Source organism: Nerophis lumbriciformis, linkage group LG02 (genome assembly GCF_033978685.3).
Source record: "Nerophis lumbriciformis linkage group LG02, RoL_Nlum_v2.1, whole genome shotgun sequence".
Classification (NCBI taxonomy): domain Eukaryota; kingdom Metazoa; phylum Chordata; class Actinopteri; order Syngnathiformes; family Syngnathidae; genus Nerophis; species Nerophis lumbriciformis.
This window is the reverse complement of record NC_084549.2, coordinates 30,761,925-30,782,302: the sequence shown is the minus strand read 5'-3', so window position 1 is coordinate 30,782,302 and position 20,378 is coordinate 30,761,925. Positions and strand designations below refer to the sequence as shown.

Genomic DNA, 20,378 nt, shown 5'->3' with positions numbered 1-20,378 from the left:
ATATATCATATCGGGACATCTCTCAACTCGAATCGAACGCATCGATGTATTTTGTTTTTTTAGATCTGGGTGAGTCGTTTGTTCTGTATTTGTGACAAGTAGCCAGTACTTGATTTCATTTGGATTGCAATGGTTACTTTTTCTTCACAATAAACCAATTGTATGGCGGTAAGGCGGGTCCTCTTATGTTATCGTCCAATCGGATGGTGCTAAAACGACAGGGCGGAACTACCGTGGCCGTCAATCATACTCAGGAGGCGGGGAGACGGATGTGAGAAAGCCAGGCTGGAGAGAAGCTTCTCAACAAGGCAAAAACAGCAGCGCTCTGCGAAAACCATTTTATCTACCCGTATCCAACACCATACCCTGGGGCCGACCAGCGACGTTTAAACCCTTTTGGAGAGTCCATTTAAATGTCCCTATGGATTACTAACACACTTTCGTCGAAAAACGGACGCATTGTGCAACTTGACAGCGCAGGTAAGACAAAAGCGAATGGCTATTTTAAACATATTTTTCCCCCCCACTAGCTTGCTTCCCTGCGTTTTAGCAATCTTGTTATCCGGTGGAATGAATGGACCCACCGGGTCTAACGGCGAAAACAAGTCGGTCAGCTCGACGGCAAAGAAAGTTAGGCGGTGAAGACGGTTCTAGCAGCGGACGGTTAGGTCCGAATACTTCCCAGGCTGCCGGGGAGCACCAGTGTTGTGTTGTTGAGCAGAGGAATCCACGTCCATTGCACAGCTTGCTGCCATAGGCGTCAAAGTGAAAATAAAAACACACAACAACAACAAGGGTCGGAGCTTCACATCCATGTAATGATTACAATTCACATTTTTCTTGTCATGGCTAGCGGTTATTTGCGGTGTTGGAGTGTGATTTGTGCCACACCAGTCATCGCTTGTGTGAAGAAACTCCCCCGCTTCACCAGCCTTGCTTGACGGTGCAAAGTGGATGATTTTCTCCTCGTTTTTACATGTACATCATTTTAACGATTTTCTCTTTTAAGGCTTTCAGTTATCGCCCTACATATTCCAAGTCCCCCTCGCCCGATGAGTTGACCTTGTTGCGAACCGTTTGTTGGGCTTGTTCCTTTGTCAGACATGTCGCTCAGGAGAACATGGCGTGAAAGTGACTTTTTCCTCATTGCTTTGCCCAACTTGGCGTCCCTTTTTAGTGCCCCTTTCGAATGACATGTAGCATGTAAAAAGCCAGGGTAGTCATGGCTGTATTTTCGTAAGCGAGCAGCGCTGAGCCGAGGAAAAAAAAAAAACAGGAACCGTATCAGGGTCAGCGTGCTTTCATGGACGATATCCTCCATATTGGGATGAGATGGGTGCAGATGCATTGATCGAACTGCTTTGCAAAATGTCCCAACAATTACATGGTAACCGACTGTCGGCACTAGAAATGGCGTCATCCGCGGATCTGGTGAAGGGAGTCGGTGCGGTGCAGACAGCACGCTGTATGTATGAATGTGTGTGTGTGTTTGCACTTTGCTCCCACTCCAACCCTGACTGCAACATTGTCGGTGCATTTGTACCGGAGACTATGGCTATGTGTGCCCTTCATTGCCACAAGGCTAACTGACGGACTCCAACACACATATACGGGCCATTACATAAACGGCTTTTGAGGCTCTGCGAATAAGAGTGATCAGCTTACTTTGCAACAGCGATATTGTTGCAGGGGGGTTTCTTGACAGGACATCACACTTGGCGTTTTGCATTTGGAGTTGCAGCCTTAAAGAAGAAACAAAAGAAGATGGGTTGTTGTGATGATTGCGTGAAGCGTGTGTCCACCGCCCAGGTTTTGGTTTTGTTTCTCCTTCCAGTGCATCCAAGGAGAATAAATGATGTCATCATGTAACTCTTGTTTTGTTGTAGCGCTGAGGTTGTCATGTCTAACATCTTTTGAAACCCGTTTCAGCCCCGGGACCGCCTCACTGGTCACCTAGAGGACTCAAAGAGAGATGAAGGTAGGATGTTCTCACTTTTTCTTGCATATTGCTTCCATGTGTATTCCTGTCAGTCTGTGTATTATTAAGTTGTGAACAATCAGAGCTTATCTACAGTTAGAAAGTGTTCACACTTGTTATTCCGCCCAGAAGCGTAAATGCAGTCTGCAGATGTTCTCATTCATCCAGGTCATTGTACTATCAGGGCATTCCATCGATCACAACTGGGCTGTTGAGTTTGTCTTAGAAGACATTTCACCTCTCATCAGTTCATTTTCATAGACTTAGATTGGTCAGACCAAGTCTAGATGCCAGTGCCAAAGCCTCATCTATGTATCCTCATAGACTATAAGTCTGTAAGCATGAACCGGTGAAGCCTGCTCGGATGAGAGGCGGTACGTCTTCTAAAACAAACTGAACAGTTCAGTTGCAATCGATTGAGTGCCCTGAGAACATAAATAGAGTAGTTGAATATATCGGAGTCTTTTCAACAAAGTGGTCGTGCTGGTCATGACAAGTCGTCAGAAAAGCAGTTTTGTCTTACATGACATCCCTTTTTGATGTCCTGATTCATTGCGCAATGTATATCCTATACCAGGGCTATTGAACTAAATGGTTTTGGGGGCCACATTTCCAGAAAGCTAAGGATCGCAAGGCCTGACTTTTCCTTTCACTAATATTCTTACAGTGAAGTGGACATTTGACACAATTTATTTTGTCAGTAACGATATTTGTAAAAATAGCCCTCGAATTCTCAGTAGCGCTCGGCCGAATTTGGCCTTCACGTCGCCAGTCAAATAGCCCTGTCCTAAACTTACACCCTTCGTAGTAAAATGTCATCTGTTAAACACATCACTGTAGAATTATTTTTGCGAGAAATTGCAACCTGGATGATGTTTTGGAGTCGTGACTTGTGGTCGAACAACATACAGCGTACGCTGACCAGTTGAGGGGCTATTTATATGATGATCTGAGCACTGTTTTGTTCGCTGACGAAAACACAAGTGTGAACACTAACCAAACTACACTGAACTGCACACCAAGTATATTTTTTATACATTTTTTGCCAGGACCAGAATAACCGTTTCTATGTTTGAACGCATTCTTCAATTTTGTGTTTTCATTAATAGACATTGTTTGAACTTTATATAAATATTATTGTTTTTCCGATTGTGTATTGTTGGGTGTTGTCAAGTACATTTTATTATGATTTTATTGTTTTTACAATGGCTTCAGCTGTTTTTGCAAAATGTATTCTGAAGCAGCAATGCTTTGTTAAGCGCTGGTAATGACTGATATGCTGACTTAAGGCCGAGGCGAGTGATACATGGTGGGTTTTATGAAAACAGTTTTTTAGGCGATGCATTGAGGATGTACATCAATGTCGTCAGCCTCTGTGTCTTTCTCGTCATGTCCGGGTCCTAAATGGCTGTCAAAGTGTAGCAACTTGTCGGAATAGGTCCTTAGACTTATTCTGTCCATGTGAGATGCGTGATTTATCATCTACAATAAACTTCCAAGAAGCGAGAAAGCATCCGACCACTTGAAGATGTAAACGTAGTGATCACGGCACCGTTATACATAGTTCGTCTGCGTTAACGCTTGTGATAACAATATCACTAATACTTGGTTAATATTCAAGTCCATCCATCCATCCATTTCCTACCGCTTGCCCCATTCGGGGTCGCGGGGGTTGCTGGAGCCTATCTCAGCTGCGGAAGGCGGGGGTACACCCTGGACAAGTCGCCACCTCATCGCAGTGCCAACACAGATAGACAGACAACATTCACACTCACATTCACACAAATCACGAAATGTAAATGGAGTATTGTTAGCAGTTTTTGAAGGGTTATTTATTGGATTTTATGGGTGAAATAGAGGACCTCTCACTGGCTCCGCTGTAAACTGAATTTTATTTGCATTAAAAAAAATCTCCCATTCAACACTAGAACTGCTTTGGTCTGGAGACACCTCCATATATTTAGGTCATGCTTACATGACAATGTTCTTGCAAAAATACAATTCAAAGTAAAATTGCTTGTTTTTTGTGCATATGCATTCACAACGCGGACTGTTGTAGGGTGGTGTGCACTAGGGATGTCCCGATCCAGGTTTTTGCACTTCCGATCCGATACCGATATTGTTTTTGCATTTCCGATCCGATACCGATACTGACCGATACCGATACTGACCGATACTGGCCTATCCGAGCATGTATTAAAGTTTAAAGTTATTTAGCCTACTTAGTTGTCAAAATCATGTTGAAAAGGGTTTTAGTACTCTTGATAACAACTAGCCAGCTGAATTAGGTGAGTGTGAATAATACACAATGGTTGGTAACAAGAAACTGACCTGTTTATTCAAGGATAAACACAAAATAGACAAAATTATACATGACAAACAGAAATGGCATCATTGAACTAGGGCTGGGCGATATGGCCTTTTTTTTAATATTGCGATATTTTAAGGCCATATTGCGATACACAATATATATCTCGATATTTTGCCTTAGCCTTGAATGAACACTTGATGCATGTAATCACAGCAGTATGATGATTCTATGTGTTTTGATTGATTGATTGAGACTTTTATTAGTAGGTTGCACAGTGAAGTACATATTCCGTACAATTGACCACTAAATGGTAACACCCGAATAAGTTTTTCAACTTGTTTAAGACGGGGTCCACTTAAATTGATTCATGATACAGATAGATATATACTATCAGATATATACTATCATCATAATACAGTCATCACATAAGATAATCACATTGAATTATTTACATTATTTATAATCCAGGGTGTGGAGGGGGGCGCCTGATGTAAGTGTCAAAAAGACAGCCAAAAGAGTTTGATATGAGAATAAATCTAAAGTTAAAATATAGGGTAGAAATGCACCCATTTGCAGGAAATGTAGTCTTGATTTTAAAAATGTTCTTTCAAGGCTTGCATGTCTACATTAAAACATTCTTCTTCATACTGCATTAATATATGCTACTTTTAAACTTTCATGCAGAGAAGGAAATCACAACTAAAAAAATCACAAATTTTTTCATACGGTGTTGATGTGGAAATTTTTGCCATTTTGATGGTGTGGAGTCTGGACGTGTGGCACCGAATGGAGATAAGCGTCTCCACAGACGTCACAATATTTGAACAATGATGACGAAAACTGTTGTCTCTGTCGTGTCCGTGTGTCGAAAATTGTTATGCGCTTATTTTTTTATTTGATTTTGTGCGTGGCATAGATTTGCCGTGCGCAGAGGACGCTTGAGCAGGCGCGCACCTTAGCGGCTGCGCTAGCATCACAGCTAACGTTAGCCATGCCGCTACCTCGCTCTCTGCTGGGAGAGGACGTATACGTATGTGACGTATGACGTGACAGTATGTGACGTGTGTAAGAAGGTGCGCTCGCTGTCTGTGAGAGGGAGACACAGGAAAGAGTGAGAAGAGCCTGTCGTGTAATGCCAGCAGCTAAAAGCAACTGCGTGAGAATTGTGGATGTGTTGAAGGTGTGCTGGAAAATGCGGAACGGAAATTACGGAGCAGCAGAAAAGTGGAATGTATTATTTAAATAGGTGCGTTGGAAAACACGGACCGGAGTTTTTTTTAAAACTCGATCTGGATCGGCATTTTCCCATGCCTTGCCGATACGCATTTTTTGGCAAATATCGGCAGCCGATCCGATCCAAATATCGGATCGGGACATCCCTAGTGTGCACTTTTTTATTGTTATTTTTGAAGATTAATTTCTTCCCTTTCTTTTTTGTTTATATGCAAGACAATGAGGCATGCTACACTGCTCTTTTACATTTAATACCTGTGTGTATTACAACAGGAGGTGGTGTGCAAATCTTATTGAGGGTTTGTCAGCAGAACATTTGCATATACTGTACACTCAAACAACTAGAAGTTTGTTTTTAATTACTGCTCAGGACTTAATTAAAAAAGAAGGTTGTCAATGATGCAGTGGTTGGAAGTTGCTTTCTCATCTGAGACATCACCTCATTTGTGTTAATATTTCAAATGACCAAAAAGATTTGTAATTTGGTGAAGACGTTAAGTTACATGTATTCTGAATTATCAGTACGTAGCCTTGGACAGAGCCGTGTCCTTAAAACCAATGCAATGTATGTACTAAAACTTTGCTAACTTTCTGACAGTTTTTTTCTATGTATCAGTGAAGACTGATATGAACCCTTGTGTTGCTCATGCATGTCTCTCTCTGTGCAAGAGTGGTGGTTTTGACTTTTTGTGTTATTTCAGTTGGTTGTCAATATCTGGCTGGAGGGATGATCACATTAATTACGACTGGTAATTACGCTAAGGCTGCAACCAACAACTATTTTGATAGTCGACTAGTCATCGACTATCTTAACGATTAGTTGAGTAGTCTGCTTATAAAGCATACACATATTCAGTGGCTCTATTTTAGCAATAAACTTTTAAATTCAGATTGAGATATTTTTAGGCATATGTTTACTAACAAGAAAGATGATTAATTTGTTCATAGATATATATTTACACTGTAACTATACTGCTGTTACAAACATGTAAATACGTATTAAACTTTTGTCCATTCAAAAGTAAGCATTGGAAAAGTGCACAATAAACCAAGTGTTTGTAAAAACAAGTCAGATAAAATAGTAGGAAGAACAACAAACAATGAAACCACAAATCAAATGTGCTCAAAAAGAAAACAAACATTTTGTGATGATGTGTTTAAAAAGCTGCACATTGATGTATTATTGATGAACTCATGGCATTTTAGCACTCTATTAGACTCAATGCATACAATTGTGTCATTGATGAATTCTTAACATTTTAGCTATTTAATAGATTGTATGTTTATTCTTATGATAACGGCTCATTGATGCCGAATGTTTAGTGTGTGTGTGCGCGAGTGTGTACGATTGACGTTTTTATTGTGCCTTTCTCCAAGGGATGTCCCGATTCAGGTTTTTGCACTTCCGATCCGATACCGATACTGGCCGATACTGGCCTATCCGAGCATGTATTACAGTTTAAAGTTATTTAGCCTACTTAGTTGTCAGATTCATGTTGAAAAGGGTTTTAGTACTCTTGATAACAACTAGCCAGCTGAATTAGGTGAGTTTGAATAATACACAATGGTTGGTAACAAGAAACTGACCTGTTTATTCAAGGATAAACACAAAATAGACAAAATTATACATGACAAACAGAAATGGTATCATTGAACTAGGCCTGGGCGATATGGCCTTTTTTTAATATCGCAATATTTTAAGGCCATATCGCGGTACACGATATATATCTCGATATTTTGCCTTAGCCTTGAATTAACACTTGGTGAATATAATCACAGCAGTATAATGATTCTATGTGTCTACATTAAAACATTCTTGTTCATACTGCATTAATATATGCTACTTTTAAACTTTCATGCAGAGAACGAAATCACAACTAACAAAATCACTATTTTTTCATACGGTGTTGATCTGGAAATGTTTGCCTTGGCATTTTGATGGTGTGTGGCACAAATGGAGATGTTGACGTGCGGAGTTTCAAACACTTTTCATTCTCTAGCAGGGGACTTTTCAAATGATGCTACATATTAGCAGTAATGCTACTTATTGTAGCAACGCTTTTGCTCCACACTTGACAAATTACGGTTGTCTGTTTGACATATTCCCACTTGAAGCTAAACCACCGCCAGACGATGGACCCCTGCTGTTTTTTGGGGGAATTAATTAATTCTTCTTTCATTCGTATTACCACTCGCACGGCTGCGCTAGCATCACAGCTAACGTTAGCCATGCTGCTACCTCTCTGCTGGGAGAGGGCGTATACGTATTTGACGTATGTTGTGACAGTATGTGACGTGTGTAAGAAAGTGCGCTTGTCTGTCTGTGAGAAGGACAGACAGGAAAGAGTGAGAAGAGCCTGTAGTGTAATGCCAGCAGCTAAAAGCAACTGCGTAAGAACGTATACTCGAATATCACGATATAGTCATTTTCTATATCACACAGAGACAGCTGACATTTTTACCGGTAACTTTTAATTCACATGGCCGTCTTAACGGTTAGGACACAGACCTGTGGATGTGTTGAAGGTGTGCTGGAAAATGCGGGACGGAAATTAGGGAGCAGCAGATAAGTGGAATGTATTATTTAAATCGGTGCGTTGGAAAACACGGACCTGAGTTTTTTTTAAAACTGGATCTGGATCGGCATTTTCCCATGCCTTGCCGATACGCATTTTTTGGCAAATATCGGCGGCCGATCCGATCCAAATATCGGATCGGGACAACCCTACTTTCTCCATTGCATTGCAAATTGACGTTGCTTTAAAGCAGGGGTCCCCAAACTTTTTGACTCCGGGGCCGCATTTGGTTAAAACAAATTGGCTGGGGGCCGCGCTGTGTGTGTGTGTGTGTGTGTGTGTGTGTGTGTGTGTGTGTGTGTGTGTGTGTGTGTGTGTGTGTGTGTGTGTGTGTGTGTGTGTATATATAAAACGTGTATATATGTGTGTGTGTATATATGTATATATATATATATATATATATATATATATATATATATATATATATATATATATATATATATATATGTAAATGTGTATATATGTATATGTGTATATATGTGTAGGGCGGTATAGCTCGGTTGGTAGAGTGGCCGTGCCAGCAACTTGAGGGTTCCAGGTTCCCCTCTTCCGCCATCCTTGTCACTGCCGTTGTGTCCTTGGGCAAGACACTTTACCCACCTGCTCCCAGTGCCACCCACACTGGTTTAAATGTAACTTTGATATTGGGTTTCACTATGTAAAAGCGCTTTGAGTCACTAAAGAAAAGCGCTATATAAATATAATTCACTTCACTTATATGTATGTATGTATATATGTGTGTATATATATATATATATATATATATATATACAAACGTATATATTCCTCGCGCACCTATTGACTTAAAGAGCGTACTTGCTGCATGTCACGTTATCGATGGTAAAATGCATTTTTAGACAATATGATTTGCCTGAGTGGCTAGGAGATGGTAGAAAATGGACTAGTAAGGACAGATTTTAAAAAAAGAATAATAGAAAAAATATTTATTTTTATTTTTCTTAACTTCTCGCGGGCTGGATTTTGGACGCCGGGGGGCCGTATCCGCCCCGCAGGCCGTAGTTTGGGGACCCCTGCTTTAAAGAGTACTTGAATTGATTCAAACAAAGTTTAACTGGCGGACTTTGACTAAAAATCTATTTTTCACGCAACTTCGTCTTATACATTTTAGCCAGCTAGCAAGGTACAAGCTAACAACCTTACTGAGTTGAGACCGCATCCTCCAGATGTCTCACATTCCTCCTAGAGTTTGTGTGTCCTTAGCTACATATTAGGGAGCACAATGGATATGTAACATGCTTCTTTGGTACCACTCTCTTTCATTCTACACAAAAATGAAAAAATAACTGGAGCAGTAGATTTAGCCAACCCTCTTGAGATTTATAATTAGCGTTTATGTAGCTTTTGTACATAATTTACTCATGTTGTCGTTTGCAAGAAGGGATATTTTGCACTGTATGTTTGAAACAGGGTGTTAAAAATGTGCATTAATAAAATATGTCTGTCTGCTGTTGATGACAACAAAGTGTATATTATTTATTGGGTTATGATTAAAGCAGCTCTGCAGGAGGAGTACAACAGACTTACCGCTCCAACATTCAGTAGAAACCAGAAGTATTATTTTTGTTTCTAGTTAGAATTGCTGTTGCATTGCCAAGACAACTTCTGCTAAAGCAACGGTCACTAAGTTTGCTGTGACTCTGCTGTGCACAAAGAAGTAATTCACAGCAGGATTATGGAACGTGTAACTAGAATGAGAGGGAGTGTAAATCTTTCTTGCATGCCTTCTAAGTATTCATTTTGTTCAGCTTAAATGCCTACAACCAAATATTGTACACTAAAGTGGGCCAATATGTTTATTATGTCACTGTCAGTATTGTTGCTTTGCATCTAAATACTGGGCAATTGTGTTTTGTAGGCCTAAACATATTGTTGTCTTATATTATGAGTCCACATAAGTATTTTTATTTCACCAACATACTGTTTTATTGATATTCAAAACTCTCAAGCATAGTTGTGGGTGCTGAACGGAATGTGAGGCAACAATGTAGTTGAGTAGTGAGAACACAAGGGACCAAACTCAATACTTTTATAGGCACCGACCGAAGTCCGTCGTAACTACTGGGTATCACTTCACGTAAAATTAAACGGTGCCATATTTCAATACCTTTTGTTGCACGTGATGTCACGTCCTGTTGCACAGTTGCCATGTCTGGTTGCTTACTTGACACCAGCTCAAGGAAATAAGCATCAAAGCAGCACTCGTGGCAGACTCAGCAAACTCCCTCTCAGTAATGTTGCAATTTTCAACACCAACAAAGCAAATATGCATGGTAAAAAACGCTCAAATGTAAAGTAAGGCCCCACTCTTCCCACTCTGGATTTGCCAGAGACGGGCTACTTTTAGCATGAACAATTTTACATAGCGATTTCAACACCTTCAAATTTGGTAATGAAAACTACAACTAAGATTAATTTTGTAATCAAACTGCTGGTGTGTAATAAGCACAATATGTACAGTGTAAACAAGTGCTGTCAAACGATTAAAATATTTAATAACGGTTATCACATTTTGTTCAGTTATCCCAAAATCAATCACAGATAGATACAATTTTTCATCATTAATTGTAACCCCGACAGATAATTTTTCAAGTTTTTAATGCCATGACTGGACAATTAGTTCGATTTAATTAAGTGTTTTTTAAGCATAGTGTTTTTTAAAACAGCTCAGTGTGTGGAATTCAATTATGGAATGGATAAAGCAAGGAAATCAAACAATGTACGATCCAGTTTAAGAAACTGTTCAAACACAAAGTGTTCACAAAGTACAAATAAGAAGAATCTTGATAATCATCTTGAACCTTGTTTAAAAAAGATGAGATACTCTTATTCATCTCATAGGCGAATCATAAATTATTTAAATATTTATTCATAATAACTTTAGTTATTGTTTTTTATGTATTTAATCATTATTTACCTACTCATTGTATATTTATTCATTGACTTATTTATTTATTTACTGTTGTTTAACAAGTAGTTAACAAATAAATGGGTTAAAAATAACTGCTATGTTATTACAAGGAGTAGGATTAAATAAGCTCTGCCTCTTCCTACTCCCTTTTTGACATGCTGTAATAAAACATTCAGAAATATGTGATGCATACAATTACAAAGTAGTTCATGTTCAAAATAAACGAACATCGACCAGCCAGCACAAAATGGACATAAACATGCTTTTAATTTTGTATTTTGTAGTAATACAGAATTTGTATTTCTGCTGTGGGAGCACTTATTTACATACAAAGGGCAGAAACTACACTTCTAAGACTGGGCCAATAACAAATTTTGCTCGATGATATAGTGACCAGTGTCAGAGCTTGGTCCGCATTGCCGGCAGTAAGTCGGACACGTTTCTAGTGAGGGTTGGACTCTGCCAAGGCCGCCCTTTGTCACCGATTATGTTCATAACTTTTATGGACAGAATTTCTAAGCGCAGTCAAGGCGTTGAGGGGATCCGGTTTGGTGGCTGCAGGATTAGGTCTCTGCTTTTTGCAGATGATGTGGTCCTGATGGCTTCATCTGGCCAGGATCTTCAGCTCTCACTGGATCGGTTCGCAGCCGAGTGTGAAGCGACTGAGATGATAATCAGCACCTCCAAATCCGAGTCCATGGTTCTCGCCCGGAAAAGGGTGGAATGCCATCTCCGTGTTGGGGAGGAGACCCTTCCCCAAGTGGAGGAGTTCAAGTACCTAGGAGTCTTGTTCACGAGTGGGGGAAGAGTGGATCGTGAGATCGGCAGGCGGATCGGTGCGGCGTCTTCAGTAATGCGGACGCTGTATCGATCCGTTGTGGGGAAGAAGGAGCTGAGCCGGAAGGCAAAGCTCTCAATTTACCGGTCGATCTACGTTCCCATCCTCACCTATGGTCATGAGCTTTGGGTTATGACCGAAAGGACAAGATCATGGGTACAAGCGGCCGAAATGAGTTTCCTCCGCCGGGTTGCGGGGCTCTCCCTTAGAGATAGGGTGAGAAGCTCTGCCATCCGGGGGGAGCTCAAAGTAAAGCCGCTGCTCCTCCACATCGAGAGGAGCCAGATGAGGTGGTTCGGGCATCTGGTCAGGATGCCACCCGAACGCCTCCCTAGGGAGGTGTTTAGGGCACGTCCAACCGGTAGGAGGCCACGGGGAAGACCCAGGACACGTTGGGAAGACTATGTCTCCCGGCTGGCCTGGGAACGCCTCTGGATCCCCCGGGAAGAGCTGGACGAAGTGGCTGGGGAGAGGAAAGTCTGGGCTTCCCTGCTTAGGCTGCTGCCCCCGCGACCCGACCTCGGATAAGCGGAAGAAGGTGGATGGATGGATATAGTGACCTGCAAATTTGCCGATAAACAATATTATTGCCATTATTTTTTGAGACCAAATTAACCACTGATGTAATGATAATACATAAGAATAATGCAAGTAACTCGTATTTCTTGTAATTGAAATATAAACTTTTAAATACCAAGTTAAATAAAGCAAACACATAATAAAAATATAATATATTGTGTAAGCATCATTTTGCACTTGAATGAAAATCACAGCTAAAATCAATAAAATAGGTTCTGTCTCTGTTAAAGGGGAACAGCACTTTAAAAAAAAGCCTATCGTTCACAATCATTATGAAAAACATGACGACTAACTTTTTTTTTTATTGCGTTCTAACTTAAATAAAAGTCTGCTTACAGCAGAGCCAACGGGATGTCCTCTACTCCACCCATAAAACCCAATAAAAACACCCAAAAGCCCCAAACAATGTTCATTTACGTTTTGTTACTTGAATATTAACCAAGTATCAGTGATATTGTTATTATAAGCGCTAACACCGACACATTATTTATAGCTGCACTGTGATCACAAGCTTGAGTGCCAGTGTCGACATGGTTGACTGATCAGCTGCTTCTTTGCTTCCTTGCTTGTCAAACTTTATTGTAGATCATAAATCATGCAACTCACCTGCATGATAGAAGAACAAGGACATATTCCGACGAGTTAGTACACTTTGACAACCAATTTATGGCGAAAACAACACAAAAAGACACTTGGTTTCACCCCCCTTTTCTTCGTGAGATTATAAATCATTCTTCATCTAAATGGGAATATATGAACATCCTAGCAGTCGGCATCCTAATGACAGCAGACCTTGCACAGTAAGTGATGTGCTATTATGTTTGTTGTAGGTCTGGGCCGATAATACAATGTCAATATATATCGCGAAAGACACTTAATCGATATGAATATAAAATGCGTTCAGATAAAATATTCCATATATATTTTTGGGTGGGAAGAAACCAGAAATTATGAACCAAGATTTGTTTCATGAAGCCACTCCCGCTTTGGGAATACAGGAAACACTTAGGAATGGGAGGGACACGCTAACAACCAATCAGTTAACAGTATTCAATGAGCAATTTGAGGGACACAGTAACAGCCAATCACGTGACAGTATCAACTACACCTTTCCTGCTGTCCTGCTCCCAGTCGCAGCCCGTAGTTGAGGAGCGCAGGGGAGACTTTCCCTCCAGGGCCGATGTTTTTGTCGGGGGTAACACCCTTCACTTTACCCGACAATGGGTCTGCTAAGCTCCGCTTTCGGGTCAGAATGACGATGCCGCAGATTTGTGACAATTTGGTCGCTTTATTTTTTATTTCTGCAGGACGCAACTGGACACATTCGCCAGTCGCCAACACTGTCATTCTTAAAGGAGCACACACACACATACGCTACTTTCATAACACTAGTGTGGTTGCGCCATCTTTCTGTCTTGCTGTCGATTCACTGCATGGCGTGAGAAGAGAAACTTAATACAAATCCCGTTTCCATATGAGTTGGGAAATTGTGTTAGATGTAAATATAAACGGAATACAATGATTTGCAAATCCTTTTCAACTCATATTCAATTGAATGCACTACAAAGACAAGATATTTGATGTTCAAACTCATAAACTGTATTTTTTTTTGCAAATAATAATTAACTTAGAATTTCATGGCTGCAACACGTGCCAAAGTAGTTGGGAAAGGGCATGTTCACCACTGTGTTACATCACCTTTTCTTTTAACAACACTCAATAAACGATTGGGAACTGAGAAAACTAATTGTTGAAGCTTTGAAAGTGGAATTCTTTCCCATTCTTGTTTTATGTATAGCTTCAGTCGTTCAACAGTCCGGGGTCTCCGCTGTCGTATTTTACGCTTCATAATGCGCCACACATTTTCGATGGGAGACAGGTCTGGACTGCAGGAGGGCCAGGAAAGTACCCGCACTCTTTTTTTACGAAGCCACGCTGTTGTAACACATGCTGAATGTGGCTTGGCATTGTCTTGCTGAAATAAGCAGGGGGGTCCGTGAAAAAGACGGCGCTTAGATGGCAGCATATGTTGTTCCAAAACCTGTATGTACCTTTCAGCATTAATGGTGCCTTCACAGATGTGTAAGTTACCCATGCCTTGGGCACTAATGCACCCCCATACCATCACAGATGCTGGCTTTTGAACTTTGCGTTGATAACAGTTTGGATGGTTCGCTTCCCCCTGTCGAATATTTCCAAAAACAATTTGAAATGTGGACTCGTCAGACCACAGAACACTTTTCCACTTTGCGTGAGTCCATCTTAGATGATCTCGGGCCCAGAGAAGCCGGCGGCGTTTCTGGATGTTGTTGATAAATGGCTTTTGCTTTGCATAGTAGAGCTTTAACTTGCACTTACAGATGTAGCGACGAACTGTATTTAGTGACAGTGGTTTTCTGAAGTGTTCCTGAGCCCATGTGGTGATATCCTTTGGAGATTGACGTTGTTTTTTGATACAGTGCCGTCTGAGGGATCGAAGGTCACGGTCATTCAATGTTGGTTTCCGGCCATGCCACTTTCGTGGAGTGATTTCTCCAGATTCTCTGAACCTTTTGATGATATTATGGTCCGTAGATGTTGAAATCCTTAAATTTCTTGCAATTGCACTTTGAGAAACGTTGTTCTTAATCTTTTTGACTATTTGCTCACGCAGTTGTGAACAAAGGGGTGTACCTCACCCCATCCTTTCTTGTGAAAGACTGAGCATTTTTTGGGAAGCTGTTTTTATACCCAATCATGGCATCCACCTGTTCCCAATTAGCCTGCACACCTGTGGGATGTTCCAAATAAATGTTTTTGATGAGCATTCCTCAACTTTATCAGTATTTATTGCCACCTTTCCCAACTTCTTTGTCTCACCTGTTGCTGGCATCAAAACCTAAAGTTAATGATTATTTGCAAAAAAAAAAAGTTTATCAGTTTGAACATCAAATATGTTGTCTTTGTAGCATATTCAACTCAATATGGGTTGAAAAGGATTTGCAAATCATTGTATTCCGTTTATATTTACATCTAACACAATTTCCCAACTCGTATGGAAACGGGGTTTGTAAAATATTGGCATATCAACTCAATAACAGAAGCGTGTCTTTAGTTTTGTTGGCAACATCCTGAGTGTGTCGGTTTAATTAGTCGCTTCCCTAACTACTGTGTTGTGTTCAATAGCTTATACACTATTAGTGTCTATTGCGCTCATCCTACCTGGCTCCCAAACACCCTCTCCACTGAAAAGTAGCACCCTAGGGAAGTTGGAAATTGTTTTACTGTATTTATTGGCAGTCTTAAATAAGTCATAAAAAATATCAATAATTATCGATATCGATCAATATAAGAAGCTGATATTGAGATATAGTTTTCAGCTATATCGCCTAGCCCTAGTTTGTTGGTTCTCATGATGTCAGCAGTGAGTAATCAATTATGTTGTTTTGAAAAAAATCAAAATCAAAGGTTGTGATGCGTTTTTTAAATGAATGCACTGCGTATGCTTAAAATGAGCAAAATACGTAAATAATAAATGTTATTATAAATGCGCCCGTGCTAGGTGATATGATCCAAAACTGATATCCTGGTACTTCTATGCTGAATGGCGATATACGATATATAACAGTATTTTAAACAAAAAATGCAAAGTATTTACTTTAACCTCAACACCACATTACTGTGACTACCACTGTTCTGAAAATTACTTTAAAATAGGTAATTCATTATAGTTACCGTATTTTCCGCACTATAAGGCGCACCGGATTATTAGCCGCACCTTCAATGAATTACATATTTCATAACTTTGTCCACCAATAAGCCGCCCCGGATTATAAGCCGCGCCTACTCTGCGCTAAAGGGAATGTCAAAAAAACAGTCAGATAGTTCAGTCAAACTTTAATAATATATTGAAAACCAGCGTTCTAACAACTCTGTCCCAAAATGTACGCAAATGTGCAATCACAAACATAGTAAAATTCAAAATGGTGTAGAGCAATAGCAACATAATGTTGCTCGAACGTTAATGTCACAACACACAAAATAAACATAGCGCTCACCTTCTGAAGTTATTCTTCATTCGTAAATCCTTCGAATTCTTCGTCTTCGGTGTCCGAATTGAAAAGTTGCGCAAGCGTGGGATCCAAAAATGGCCGGCTCCGTCTCGTCGAAGTCATCGGATTCAGTGTCGCTGTTGTTGTGCAGCAGTTCTGTGAATCCTGCCTTCCGGAAAGCTCGGACCACAGTTGTGACCGAAATATCTGCCCAGGCATTTACGATCCACTGGCAAATGTTGGCGTATGTCGTCCGGCGCTGTCTGCCCGTCTTAGTGAAGGTGTGTTCGCCTTCGGAGCTGTGTGAAAAAAGCCACCCGGCCTCTTCGCGTAAACTTCCCTTAACCACTCGCTCATCTTTTCTTCATCCATCCATCCCTTCGAGTTAGCTTTTATGATGACGCCGGCTGGAAAGGTCTCTTTTGGCAAGGTCTTCCTTTTGAATATCACCATGGGTGGAAGTTAGCATGGCAAGCTAGAACCACAGTGAAGGATGACTTCTCATTCCCTGTGGTGCGAATATTCACCGTACGTGCTCCCGTTCCACAGTGCGGTTCACAGGAATATCAGTTGCTGTGAAATACGGTAGTAATCCGTGTGCGGATGGAGAGATTGCGTCTTTTTATGAACCGGATCCTTGTCGCTTTGTAGGAGCCATTTTGTGGTCTTTACAGATGTAAACAGGAAATGAAACGTACGGTGATATCCGCGCGTTTTTTCTTCTTCTTCCGGGGGCGGGTGGTTGCTTACAGTAGAAGAAGAAGCGCTTCCTGTTCTATGGGGGCGGGTGCTTTCCTTGGCGGTTGCTTGCGTAGAAGAAGAAGCGCTTCCTGTTCTACCGGGAAAAAAGATGGCGGCTGTTTACCGAAGTTGCGAGATCGAAACTTTATGAAAATGAATCGTAATAAAGCGCACCGGGTTATAAGGCGCACTGTCAGCTTTTGAGAAAAATTGTGGTTTTTAGGTGCGCCTTATAGTGCGGAAAATACGGTACTTGTTACTTCACCAAAAATACATTTACTTACTAATGTCCAGGGTGTACCCCGCCTTCCGCCCGATTGTAGCTGAGATAGGCTCCAGCGCCCCCCGTGACCCCAAAGGGAATAAGCGGTAGAAAATGGATGGATGGATGGAATTATTCTTAAATAAGTGTAACAAATTACTAGGGAAAGTAACGCGTTACTTAAAAAAAGCACAAAAAAAAGTTAAATATGTTATATGCAGTTAAGAGAGGTTTGTGAGAGCTGCATCTGTGTGCTTTTAAAAGGCGGTGTCAGCTGCTAAGCACCGTGTGACATCAGTGAGGCCTTAATCGGAACAGTTTTTTTTGCTTTAGCAGTTAGCAGTGACAGTTTGTCGTCTCTGACGGCTGCTCTGTTGAATCTTTTCACCAGATTGTGTTACTTCTGATTAGCAAAGAGGAGCCACCACCCGGTGCGGGCACGTCGGCTGTATGCGAAGGTGAATGTGGCGGGGGGTCGGTGTCGCCAATGTGCGGTTGTAACTCCGGACGCATGCTCGACCTTCCGTACAGGCTGTACCCTTACTTGGCTGCAATCCCTGCCACGATGCCCCGGCCGTAACAAAGGCACATAAACAGATACCGGTATGGCGGTAGTGTCTCAAATATATATCTCATATATATCTTTTTCTAAAACATACCGGTAACTATAATACTGGATTTTCGCCCCAGCTCTACTTGCATCATGCTGGGTTTCCAGAGACTGCCAAGATACCTGTGGTGGTGGGGGCATGGTTATGGGCGTGGTCACCATGACATATAAAATAATTTGCCCAATCTGTTATAATGGCAGAGGGGTTAGTGCATCTGCCTCACAAATACGAAGGTCCTGAGTAGTCCTGAGTTTTCTGTGTGGAGTTTGCATGTTCTCCCCGTGACTGCGTGGGTCCCCTCCGGGTACTCCGGCTTCCTCCCACCTCCAAAAACATGCACCTGGGGATAGGTTGATTAGCAACACTAAATTGACCATAGTGTGTGAATGTTGTCTGTCTATCTGTGTTGGCCCTGTGGTGAGGTGGCGACTTGTCCAGGGTGTACCTCGCCTTCCGCCCGAATGCAGCTGAGATAGGCTCCAGCGACCCCAAAAGGGACAAGCGGTAGAAAATGGATGGATGGATGGATGTTATAATGATTTTCTTAAAACAACATTTACAATTGACTCTCCTTAGTTTTAACCTGCTTCTAATTGAAGTTTTAACTCCTGTGCATTATTGTTTTCTAAAATGTGCTGTTTAAATAAAGTCGATTAGATTGCATAAATGACAAAAAAATTTGTACATACATTTAAAAACAAATCTGTTAATTTTAATTGGTATTAAGATATATATTTTTAATCGTTTTGCCATATTTTCAATTGTTATTGCTTACCGTATTCTACAATGTACTTTGAGAATTTTTCAAGTGTCATTCTAGAGACTTTAGATGACTTCTAAAAAATAAAAATAAAGACAACAAAAGCAACAAATCTAATATTCTTCTGGTGTTCTTATAAAATGTAGTTGTGTTTAGAGACTAGAGAGAATCACGGACACAAAAGTGTGTACAGGGGAGCTAAAACCTGTTGAAACTGTGCCGTTTGTTATCATAAGATTGGTAATAAAATTTTAAAAAGGGCCACGAGTCAAATGACATGATGAAGGACAGGAAAATGGGGCATAAACGTGCGCAGCTGCTGAAACCCATGAAAAACGTAAATGCTCTTGAAGCATGCACATGCCGATTTAGGGAAGCTTGAAAACTTACCGACTTAGATACCAGTTTCAGGCATTAGTAACACAAAATATGGATTGTTACGAGCCAAACATGTTTTGTAATATAAATGATATTTCTTTGTGCTTTAATAAATGCTTCCGATATTCTTACGTGCTGTACAATGTATTTGCATACCTGCCAACTTTTGAAATCAGAAAAACCTAGAAGCCAGGGTCCAGGGGCCGCAGGCCCCGGTAGGTCCAGGACAAAGTCCTGGTGGGGGGTTCAGGCTTCGCCCCCCGACGCAAAATGATTATTAGCATTCAGACAGGTTAAAATGTTGCTAAAACCATCACTTTTCTATCAGTCACAGTGACTTTTCAAAACAAAAATATTACAGCAAAAATCATATGGGTTGATTGACATGTTTAATCTGTAAGCTAACTTCAATAGTTTGAAATTATTTTGACAGTTAATGCCAGTTATCCTGTCAACCTTTCACAAGACTTCAATTTGTTAATTGAAAGTATAAACAGTATAAACACTTTTTACATTAAACAAATGGTAAAACAGTACTAAACAATTCCATTAAAAAAAAAATTGGTGTCATTATTAACTTTCTGTCCAAGCTTGTATAATCTACTGCCTTGTTCAATTGTAAAAAATATTCTGTGCCTAAAATTCACATTTCTATCACAATTATCATACTGTAAACATGGTAAGCTAACTTCATTAAAATTAATAGTCCTGTCAATAGCATGGAATTACAATTCAAATGTAGTTTTTTTGTAAGCCTTTCAAAAGAATTCAAAATATGAAAAATTAATGAAAATTAATTTAAGCCATCAGACACTTGAAAAGTGGCACATCACATCTCTAATGTAATCATTTTAACTTTTCAACAGAAATAGCACTGCAAAAATATTAAGGACATACTTCTGTATTTTGGTAGTTATGCTGTCAACATTTAACAAGATTTCTTCCACTTGGACTTGAAAGCATAAATAGTATAAACACTTTTAACAGTATAACAGTACTAAACAATTCCAATAGATAACATTGGTGTCATTACCTTTTTGTTTGCTCAATTATTGCCTCCGTAAATAAAACTTCGGCATTTATCACATCCAAAGAATCTGTTTGGGCGACGAAAAACGTTGAAAGTTTTCCACTTGTATCGCTAGCAACGG

At 40.4% G+C, this 20,378-nt stretch overlaps 1 protein-coding gene across 2 annotated transcripts in view; it reads left to right on the top strand.

The window, feature by feature from the left end:
- The first annotated feature begins 232 nt into the window (after window positions 1–232).
- Window positions 233–20,378, top strand: part of arid4b (AT-rich interaction domain 4B) — a 127,026-nt gene continuing 106,880 nt past the window's right edge. Inside the window, exons 1-2 of one of the 2 annotated variants that reach the window (XM_061960635.1) lie at window positions 233–480; window positions 1,930–1,978. In XM_061960635.1, the coding sequence (XP_061816619.1) occupies window positions 1,973–1,978 (6 nt within the window). In that variant the 5' untranslated portion in view covers window positions 233–480; window positions 1,930–1,972. The remainder of the gene's footprint in view (window positions 481–1,929; window positions 1,979–20,378) is intronic. The other variant, XM_061960645.2, reaches the window with a different exon arrangement.